The sequence below is a fragment of the Balaenoptera borealis genome, assembly GCF_965194805.1.
Source record: "Balaenoptera borealis genome assembly, chromosome: 11".
NCBI classification, from domain to species: domain Eukaryota; kingdom Metazoa; phylum Chordata; class Mammalia; order Artiodactyla; family Balaenopteridae; genus Balaenoptera; species Balaenoptera borealis.
Genome location: NC_138868.1, coordinates 15,125,360 through 15,136,168, shown reverse-complemented (window position 1 = coordinate 15,136,168; position 10,809 = coordinate 15,125,360). Strand labels below are relative to the sequence as shown.

The following is a 10,809-nucleotide window of genomic DNA, read 5'->3' as shown; positions in this document are numbered from 1 at the left end:
TTGGGGCATGAGGAAGTGAGCCTGGGGAGGTGCTGAATCTGGCACGGAGGCCGGGACTGGAGTGTGTCCTGTCTACCCTCCCCTGCCCCAAACCCAACACCATGAGTCTCAGAGACTTTATTTGGCTTTATTTAGTAAAATGTTAAAATAAATAAATACAAATTGATCAGCTGCTCTGTATCCCCCCCACCCCCTCAAAACAAAAATCAAACAAACAAAAACAAAAACTTTGAAGCACAAAACTCCAAATACAAGTTCTACCAAGACTGAAATCACAAAGGGCATGGACAAGAGACAGGTTGGGAGCTGGCTGGCTCTTTTCTGCTCAGAGCTTGCTGACCTCCGGCTGCCCGTCCTGTCCTGCCTGACTGCAGCTTACCCTGGGCTGAGAACCCAATGACACCGGAGAGAGGAGCAGGGGCCAGAGACTGCCGAGGGGACGGTGGAGTCCTCAGGGAAGAAGAGCCTTTGGGAGCGGGGAGTGAAGTGAATTTGTGAGCCCTGCTCTTCCTTTACAAGGGCTATTTTCAAGAGCTCCACCGGGGTCAGCTTCCTTCCCCTTTACTCCGGTGGGAAGGCCAAGAGGAATCTTTTCAGAGGCCACCCCCTCACTTCCTGGAAAGGAGCTGATACTGAAGACGGCTTGAAGTCAGGGTGAGAACGGGTCTCCTGTTTCCTGCCAAGGGTGCCCAGCTGAGGGGTGAGGGTGAGGTCCCCAGTCTTTTAGACAGAGCAAGGTTGCCTCCATCCAACAGAAGCCATGGTATCTGGAGAACCCAGGGCCTGGAAAATGTAGCTGGGCCACCATCCATCCTACTACCAAAGAGCCTTTTGCCCCTTGGGGTAAAAGCCTCCTAAATTAAGCCCTTTGGATAAATAAGAAAGACCAAACCCTAAAAGGGAGGGAAGGGAGGAAGCCACTTCTGAGCGTGCTGTGTGAGTCGTGGGTTGGCATGAGAGCACAAGGAGGCTCCGCTGGCCCCAAGAGAGTAAGTGTCAGAGACGGCTGGAGAGGCAGCTGCACACGCGGAGACTGAGCAGAGCTGGATACGCGGTCACCCTCACAGGAGAGGTGTGGGGCGAGCAACTGCGCCCATTCACACCACCTGTTGAGCCTGAGCCAAGCAGCAGCGGGGACAGAGGCGGGCCTGTCGGGAAACCGGGCACTCACATGGCGCCAGCTGGAGGCTGCCACGGCCGTGTTACAGGCCCCACACAGGTAAGGCCCACGAGGGGCTGCCCCGAGCTTGGTCTCCCTGCCAGGCACGACCAGCAGGCTTGCGCCAAAAGGGCCCAATAAGGAAGGAAGAAAGCAGAACTCTGGAGGAGCTCAGCAGCGGTGAGACAAGACCCAGCAGGCGCCGTGAAAGAAAAAGGACCTGCAGGCCACACTGGCAAGAACGTGAGCAGGGACGATGACAGCAACATGACCTCACTGTTTCCAGGGCACGTCACCTGAGCCACGGGACTGACAAGGGGCGTCCTGATCCAGGGCCCGGGGGGCAGCTCCTTCCCAGAGCCAGACCAGCCGCTCCCTGGCCTCTGAAGTGACTGCAGGCCAGCTGCTCTCAGGTGTGTCTGTCAGCAGCTACACTGGGGCACGGGGAGAAGCAGCACAAGGGAAAGAGGGAGAGGGAGGGAGAGGCAGCTCTGGTGGGGCAGTCATGAACGTGTGTCTCAGGTGGTCACAGGGACCCCACAGGTCTGGCAGAACGGAGAGGGTCTTCTCTTGGCAGGACAGTGAAGGAGGAGGAGACTGGGTGACTAGGGCCCTTTCTTTGCAGTAAGGGGTGCTTGGGAATTTGAGTCCAGAATGCAGGTTCGGGGGCAGGGTTGCATTGTTAACTCCATACTAGCTGACTTGCACAACAGCTTATGTCTGAACTTGAGGAAGAATCCATACCCCAACCCTAGGCAAGGTCAGAGTGTGACTGTTCACAGCAGCTGGCAAAACCCTGGTCAATTCCTAGCCCTGCCTCCCACCCCCAAGAACCCCCAGGCAGCTCCTTTCTGAGCAAAGGCCTCTAGTGATCACAGTTTCCCACTGCTTTCAAGAGGATAGGTATTATGTGGCAACCTCCAGCCTCCGGGCCCAGACAAGTCAAATGGGAGGGCTCCAAGACAGGGCTTACAGCCCGCCTCTGGGCTCTGAACCTCTGCCAACTATTCCTCCAACTAGTCCAGGCATCTCCCAAAGCTCCCTGACTAGACATAGCACCTGGGTTTTTGCATGAGGAAAGGGAGCTCCTTTCTTTCCCCCTCAGGCAAACTTGCAGCCGGGTCCTGACTCTGAGGCCTGTACAGCCCCTCTTAATCCCCTCTTCTAACATCCCAGGAAGATGAACGGAAATGGTTGGTAGAGATGATACACGTTTTACCTAAGGAGTATTTCTCTGTTGCAATTGCTTTCAGGATCCATCTCTGTCTCTCTGGGCCTCACTAGGTGAGGGAGAAACTACTGGCCCCTTTTCCGCCCCTCCTAGGCTCTGGCCCTTAGGGGGCGGGCTTGGGAGAGATGCTCTGGGAGTGCCGGGGTGGGGGGGGGAGGTGGGTGGGGTGCAGAGCCCCCGCCTCCCTCCTGTGGCCAGATGGGCGCAATGGGCAAAAGGTCTCCAGCGGGAGCGCACACTTGACAAAATTTATTTCCCACAAGGCAAGATGATAGAAATGGTCTGAGCCTTTCAGAACCCCGCTTTTCCCAAGAAGAAGACAGGCCAAGCCAAGGCAAGCACCGCGTTCTAGCCAAAGGTCACCCAGGAAGCTTGTGGGTGGGCAAAGTGGAGTAAACTCCCATCTCCGGTGACTGGAGCCAGCAGGCAGAGAAAGCAGCTGGCAGAGAAAGCAGTCTCTCTTCGAAGACATGAAGACACAAAGGCCACCCTGGGCTCTCTGTCTCAGAGACACCATGTCCCCTCAAGACATCTCACTCCCTTGTTCTTTCTAAGCACCAAGGGCTGATGCAGCCTGCCCCCTGCACCCTTCCACCAAAGCCGGGGTGCGTGGGCACCAATGAGCTTCAGTGGCCATTTCCTTCGAAGCTGTCCCCCAGGCACTCACAATGCTGGTGGCTGAAAGACCGAGAGCAGCACCAAAGGAAGGGATCTTATTTCGGCACCAGCCTTCTGCTCTAGCAAAACCCGAGGAGACAACAGGGGGGGCCCTGACACCATCCACACTCCATGTGGGCTTCAGAAACAGGAGCCCAGATCCCTGCACCAAGAAGAGAGGACAGTCTTTTCTGAGGAGGGGAGAATGGTGGGAGAGCTCTGCCCCTGCTCGTCAGGGCTGCGGCCGTCTGGAGGACAGAAATCATGGAGACTAGCCCACCAGTCTTGAGACACAAACACAGCAAAATGTCATCATGTTCAGCAGGTTCTGTGCTAAAAAATTATAACTACACAGCATTTTCTCCAGTTCTGACACCTTTTTAATAGAAATCACTGTTTTTAGGAAACAAATAGCACTTTTGTAATTTTTTTTTACAATGTTTCTTACCTTGATCTTAATTTAAGTAACACTAGGAAGACCTCAATCTCTTTTATTTTCCTTTTTAATTAAAAAAAAAGTTGTTGTTGTTTTTTTCCCCCAGATACAAAGATTTTTGCCCTTGCATAAAAAAACAGTGCCCCGAACGATGACACAAGGACTCACACAGACTCACGGGACCTCACTGACACTATGATTCCTATTCTACCATGCAAGGTCTCGACTACCCTTAATTGGACTGTCAGCCTGAAAAACAGCTTCTCTATTCCTTATTTTAGTTTTTGTTACCAAAAAAGTAAAATAAACAACAAAATAAAACTTTTTTTTTAAAGAAGAAAGAACAGAAACAAAAATTTAAAAAAAAAAGAGAAAAGCAACGTCTCCATTCAATTCACACACACCTGGGTCGCGTGCTGCTTCGCTCAGGATCTTCTCTGCTTATAAATATAGAAAAGGGATGGAGCTTGTTTTCAAGTAAAATCACTGATCCACCTTTTTTCCTTCCTCGACACACACACCCTTCTTCCCTGCCCCGGGCAAGGGCCACCTGAGGCCTGGGTCTGCTTGTTCTTGGAGAGGAAAGGTAACCGGATCATCCACGGGACGATCATCCACGGGGACGGTGCCGATTTGCCAAAGCAGGGAAGGAGCTTGGGGAGGGGTGGGGGAGCGGAGTGCTCCGGAGAAGACCCCGGTGGCTGTTCCTGGTGTCCATCTCTCCGTGCACTGTGCCCGCCCCAGACAATATGAAATACTGCTTATTTGATATACTTTTCCCCACCCCGGCTCCCTCCCATCCCCTCCCCATCCCTTCCTCTGGGCACTGGGGTTGGTTAAATCTCGATTTCCTCTTTTTGGTTTTATAGTAGTGAAAGTTTAGAAACAGGAAAGCCCACGCACTCTTTGGACTTGTCTTCTCTACCTAAACAAACAGCTCAGCAAATAAGGGTCTGGAACCTGCTCCCCCCACCCTCGGCCCGTCCCCGCTCCCCACCCAACAAAACAAAAGCGAGCCCACGGTGGCGGTGGGGGCTGCCGCAGGCACACACTGGCGTGTAACAGGGAGAGCAAGTGTATTATCCACTTGGCGTGGTGCTGGCCCAGAGCCTCCAGCTGGCACGGTTTCATGTGGCGTGGTCCAGTCCTTGCATGTACACACAGAATAAGAAGGATCAATTGGCAAACTCTGGTGCCACCCGGCACAAGCATCTTCTCTCTCTCTGGAACCAAAGAACCAAAAGAATTCTGTACTTTCCAGAAGAAATCCGGCTTTGCTTGTCTAGAGTCTTCAGTGTTTTGCTCTCCTTGCCACTGGGATCCCGTGGCTTCTCCTAGCAGGGCTCTGTTATTTAGTCTCTTCCCCCTGGCTACAGTTCGCTGTGCAGCTCTGGGAGGAGGAGGAGGAGGGCGGGGAGGGCGCCGGCGTGGAGGTGCTGGCATTGGCAGGGGGAGTGCAGTCCGGGCCGTTGGAGACGGCCCCCAGAGTGGCCTCAGAGTCTACGGGTTTGGAGAGGTCGATGCCGTGGATGAGGCGGATCAGCTGTTTTACCTTCTCCAGGGAGCTGTGCATCTCCTTCTGCCGGGCCAGGATGGTGTTCTTCATTTCCATGCATTTCTGCAGCCAATGAGAAGGGCAGTGGCACTGAGCCTCCGGCTCTTCAGAAAGGCCTGGCAGCCCTCTCCAGATAAAAGAATCCCTGTTGACTAGTGTGCGGCCCCTAGACCTTGTTCTGCTCCACACTGGAGTGGCTGCTGCTACCCAAGGGAAGGAGGAGGCCCAAGAGGCAAGAGAGAGAGGGCAAGTGAGTGGTTTAAAAGCCCACTACTTGACACTAGGACTTAAAACCAAACATGAACTACCACTATAATACTACAAAATAACAGGCATTAAGGAAAAGCTCCCACAGCTGGGCTGAAGCTGGTTTGGGCAGATCTGGGTATGCGTCTACCTTGCTGATGGCACTGATATGCTCAGGACTGGGCTGAGCGTTACAGGGCAGACACAAGCCAGTGGTATCTGGATTCAGTTTGAGGGCCTGCTGAGGATCACTGGGTCAGCGAGGTTTTAGAGGCAGGGCCTGGGGTGGGATATTTAGTGATATTTAGGAGAATCAAAGACTGTAGCCAACAGAAGGCCTTCTGCTTGGTCAGGGACTTGTAGTCTTTTGCCCTTTTGTACTTGGCCTCCCACACCTGCTGGCTTCTGTTCTAGGCAGGAAAAGCGATGTGAAACCTGCCAGCCATGGGCAGTATGATGAGGAGAGACAGCTTGACTGCCACAAAGTCCAGGGCACCACCTGGCGTCCATGAGGGCTGAGGCCACCTCACTCCAAGAAGGGGACCTACTCAATGGAAAAGAAAGCCTGCTCCTGTCAGGAGGAGCCTCTGAATCCCTGCTGCAAACACAAACCTCTTTCCCACCTGGTCAGCCAGGCTGGGTAGTATTTACTTCCAGTACTCGTCTCTAGAAAGCGCTCTTCCTCAGGCTCGTCAGATAAACCTGGAGAGGCAATCAGCAGGGCATGGAAGAGGGGGCGGGAGGAAAGAGCCATGCACATGGACCCACTAGCTAGGGCGACTGGGAAGAATTAGACGCGGGGGCCTGGTCTGTGTCAGGCGGCTCCACACTCCTCCCAAACACACTCAGGAGCACGCGGGGGCGCTGGCTATGCTGCTGTAGTTGCTACTCGATCTCTCCAGCCTGGAGACTGAAAATCTTCTCTCAGGTCAAAGCCAAGAGGATGTTCCAGAGCTTGGCTAAGGCACCATATACCAAATGGCCACCTGTACCTGAGGGCCAAACTCTTAACTGGAAGCAAACTGCAACCACCCAAGTTAACAGTGTTATTTAATAAGCTGAAGGAATGAATCAGCGCTTGAGAGCCACACGTACTGTTATGTACACAGAAAGTTCTGTACCTCTGTACCTATCACCGAAAGCATGAGGTTTACTTACACTTATAGAATTGCTGAGCTGCTTCACCTTCTGCTCTAGTTGTTCTCGTTCTTGTTTTAAATCTGAACTCCATTTAAGTAATTTCTGTTTTTCTTCTTCTTTTGCTGGGAAAAAAGAAAAAGGAACTTGTTTTTGACAATGAATTCTTTGAAAAGGCCACTATGTTCAGAAGGCTTGCCAAAGAAGATATCTTCCTCAAAGCTCCCCAAGCCCCACAGCCAGTGCACAGAACCTGCCCACTTAGACTTTCCCTTTTACATGTAAAGGGACGCTAAGAAAACTGTCGGTGGCTTGGGCCTGGCTTTACATAAGTATCACTTCTCATTTTCCCCCCCCCAAGAAAGTGCTACAACAAACTTTTTATTCCGTTCAATAAAAGCTTTTCATTTTTAACTTTACAGTTCCTTTCGAAAACAAAACAAATACTGTCTCCTAGTACTTTTTTTTTTTTTAAACAAAGGGAGGCTTATACAAAAGGCAGTATGGATAATTCTTTACCTGCTTTATAGGCAATATAGGAATGAACAATTGCTAAAGTTCCAGGCCATGGAATTGCTTCTTCCTTCTTCAGCATCTGAAAAGATTTTTAGAATTTTACCCTTGAGAAAGATATATAAACACATATCCACTGTGTAGTAACAAGCAACAGTGTCTGTAGCTATTGGCAGACAAAATCCAGGAAGGATTTATGGTGGCAGTGTTGCAAAACCCTGGTCTATAGTTTCTGGACTACAACAAAGTCCCAGTTATCAGCCTGAAAGAATGAGGTTCAATGGCAGGAAGAGCCAAGCCACCTGAGACCTGGCTTAGAAACAGGCTGGGAGTTGGCTAGGCATTCCCATCTTTTCATGCCTGCTACACGATCCCCAACTACTCCCACCGGTCAGAAACATCAGCACACAAGCTGCAAGTCTGCATAATGGCAGCAGCCACTGGCAGCTTCGTCCTTGACCTGACATGGGCTGCCTGTCGCAATTTTAGCTTGTATGTGCCTCAAAGACAGCCTGACCAAGGAAATTAAATATCAGTTCCAAGTACTGAAGTATAATCTAGACCCCGAATAGAAAATTATCAGAGGGTCACAAAGCAGCATCAGGAAGAGAACAGAGAGAACTGTCTCTGCTACATCATGGAGACAGTAAGGATGAGGACACCAAGATTTAAAGGGGAAAACCAGAATTCCCTCAAATCAGGATTCCAAAGAACTGAGCAGGACCCCAAAGCTTGCTGAGCTACTGGGCTTATTGATTTAATATTTATACTTTTGCCTACTTCCAAAAAGGTCTCAAGACAGCTTATAATAAAAACATAAAGACATAAAGATACATGAATAGTTTAAATAAAAAATCAGAAACTAAACAGAAAAGGGAGGGAAGAGGCTTTCTCTTTTCTTCTTTCAAATCCATGAAATATTAAGACAGTACTTTTATAGTTAGTTCTCTGATCCTGATGATGACACAGGTTAAGAGTAAAACTGTTCTTATTTGAATTAAATGATCAACTGGGCACTTTCCTTTAAGGATTTTATTTCCAGAGTTTCAACCATATGCTGAGTTTGGACCATTTTTAGAGAATGAGGCAGACAGTCTTATGGACTTTTAAGGGTAAAGGTAATGAAAAGATAAGTCATTTCAAATAGAGGGAAGCAGTTAGGGTCTCTCCACCTGTACATGAGTCACTGCCTCATGAACAGAGAACCTCTGAGAGGAGGCATGCTGTGGGGGTGAGTGCTGTGCTGTGAACAGGGCAGATGTGGCTCGGAGAACTACTGGAGAGGAAAGAAACTCAGCCATTCCCTCAGCTTAGAGGGGAAAGGAGGTCCTTCTCCTCCTCCTCCGTCCCTCGTCCTTTCTGACCCACCCACAGTACCTGGTCCTGACATCTGGGACAGATCCACATGCCCTTGGGAATCGTTTTCAGAGGAGGGTCCAAGCAGTCCAGATGATATACACGGGAACACGTGTCACACATCAGCAACTGGCCACTTTTTCTGCAAACACTGCAAAAATCCTCATGGATATCACCCTATGAAATTGAGAGGAAAGGTAAGAGAAAGGACAAAAAGGTAAAATTGGAATGTTAATGTGCACATTCTGGATACATATAAATGTTTTAGGACACTCAGCTGTGCCCCTCCAACTCATTGCAAGAGTGTTCAAGAAAAGCAGGAATTACCAATGGTGCAAGCCTACTCTATAGCATTGAGGTTCCCCAGGTGGGGCCAGTATTCTTAACCTTAAAGTAGAGTTTACAAGAAACTGTAACTGTGGGGTCACCTAGGCCAAAATTAGCTTTACAGGTGATAACTCAGCATTTAAGTTTTGGTACAGTCCAACTCACAAATCATAAAGTTAAAAGACACTGAAATCCATTCATCATCATTTCCCATCATCATTGGGAAAGAAGACAGACAAGAAATGGAGGTTTTCGCTCAACTCTTTGCTTGCTCTGGGAGAAAAACTATAGTCAAAGTTCAAATGGGAAAGTATTAAGTCAGGAGCAAAGTAAACTCCTATGAGTTTTCTAACATGAAGAATTAAAAAAGCCAAACAGCTGACAGCGTTCTCTTAAAACCAGTATTTGGCATTTGCTGTTCAATGGACCGTTCTATTCCGGGAGGCTTTATTCCTCCCTGTGAAATGCTTCACCAGATAGATAAAGAAGAGCAGCCTAAGTGCACTCTGCTAGTCTCCCCCGCCTCCATCAGTGATGGTTCTGGTACTCAGGTAAGTCTGTGGGAGCCCTCCCAACAAAAGGCACCATCAGAAAAAAGCAGATCTATTTAAAATTTGGAGAGAACACATTAAAAAAAAATGAGGTATTAAAGAGGTGTTTTTCAGTAAGTCAATCCCTGGCCTGTTCTCTAAACAGGATTAACGCTGCTGATAAGGACACCAGGGAAGGGAAGACTGAAGGGTCAGGCCAGAGGTTAACTACCAAGGCAGCACCCCAGCTTGGAGTAGACCCCCGCCTTTTCACTTCCAATGTGTTGTTTTAGAATTCTAGGCTATTCTGACAGAAGGCCTAATACAGAAATTTTGCACAAGAAGCAATGATACAGAAAGCGATTCCCAGTTCTTCCTTTCTATGATATAACCCTTCAACCACGATTGCTGAAAGGAACATATCTTCCCAGACCTACTATTTCTATCCAAAGGAAAGGAAAGGAACTATCTGGCAGTATCTACATATTTAGGGTATCTGGTGGCCTAGAAAACTGGCTGCAAAAAGTTGTAAGCTACATCAAAGTGTGGATGGATGTTAATCTTTTTTAGTAAGACAATGTTACCTCTGGGCAGTCAAAAAAAAAAGATACTTAATACACGTGTAAAAATACTACATAAGAATGCAGCCTAACAGTGTAACTTCAAGGCACCAAAAGATGTAAGGTTTCATCCCTAGATTAACTGTGACTTTCTTCTTAAAATCAGGCTGAGGGTGGCTCTCCTCTAGAGACCTAGTCTTTCTTGAACCTTCGCCCCATGTTGTAAGTCTGCATCTTTAATAAGTTTATAATAATTTTATGGCTTCAGAAACTCTTTTACACGAACCACAGGTAAAATTATCACTGATGAAGTAAATGAGACAAACTGGACATCTTATTCCAAATACCTATCTTATTTGTTGGGTAAAGAGTTCTGCTCACTTTCCTTTGCTCCAGAGTAAGGAGAACATCAGGAAGTGGAAGGTGGAGAGTACATAAAATAAAGGTTAAATAATTTCTTTCAAGTTCCTAAAGGAAAGAAAACTTCTATCCTATTTACATATCCTGTAGCAGCAGTTCATAATCTTTTCAGTGTCAGGACCCCTTAGTAACTCTTAAAATTACTTAACGACCTCAAAGTGCTTTTGCTTATGTGAGTTGTATCTATTGCTGTTTATTGTACTAGAAGTTTTTAAACTTTTTTATGTTGAAATAAATAACAGAATCACAGGAAGTTACAAAAATCATGTATTGAAGAATGTTAAAATCCAAGAACACACAAGTGCACATTCAGTTAGCCCTCAGGGTGCTATCACCACTTATCATGTAGTACCTGGAAAACTCCACTGTCCTACTTTTGAGAGAATGAGAATGAAAATGGCAAAGAATATTTTGGTATTATCATGAAAATATTTTTGATTTTATATTTTGATTGATATTATATTTTAAAATACATAAGAATATATTTTATATTTTGACCCCCTGAAAGAGTCTCAGTATCATACCCAGACCACAGATTGAGAACTACTGCCCATAGAAATGAATATAAAATGCCAAGATATGTATTTCATCCACGCAGAATTGGTTCTTTGCTTAAAGAGAGCAGAGGAAGTCCCACACAGTTGCTGCACCAGGTCCAAAGGGTTAGGCTTTGGTGACTGAC

At 47.9% G+C, this 10,809-nt stretch overlaps 1 protein-coding gene across 17 annotated transcripts in view; it reads right to left on the bottom strand.

Moving 5' to 3' along the window:
• Positions 1-113: 113 nt before the first annotated feature.
• Positions 114-10,809, bottom strand: part of PHF21A (PHD finger protein 21A) — a 195,409-nt gene continuing 184,713 nt past the window's right edge. For 16 of the 17 annotated variants that reach the window (XM_082340181.1, XM_082340178.1, XM_082340177.1 and 13 more), the window contains 4 exons: positions 8,312-8,467; positions 6,941-7,016; positions 6,443-6,546; positions 114-5,101 (listed from right to left, as the gene is read on the bottom strand). In XM_082340181.1, coding sequence (XP_082196307.1) covers positions 4,832-5,101; positions 6,443-6,546; positions 6,941-7,016; positions 8,312-8,467 — 606 coding nt within the window. In that variant the 3' untranslated portion in view covers positions 114-4,831. The other variant, XM_082340179.1, reaches the window with a different exon arrangement.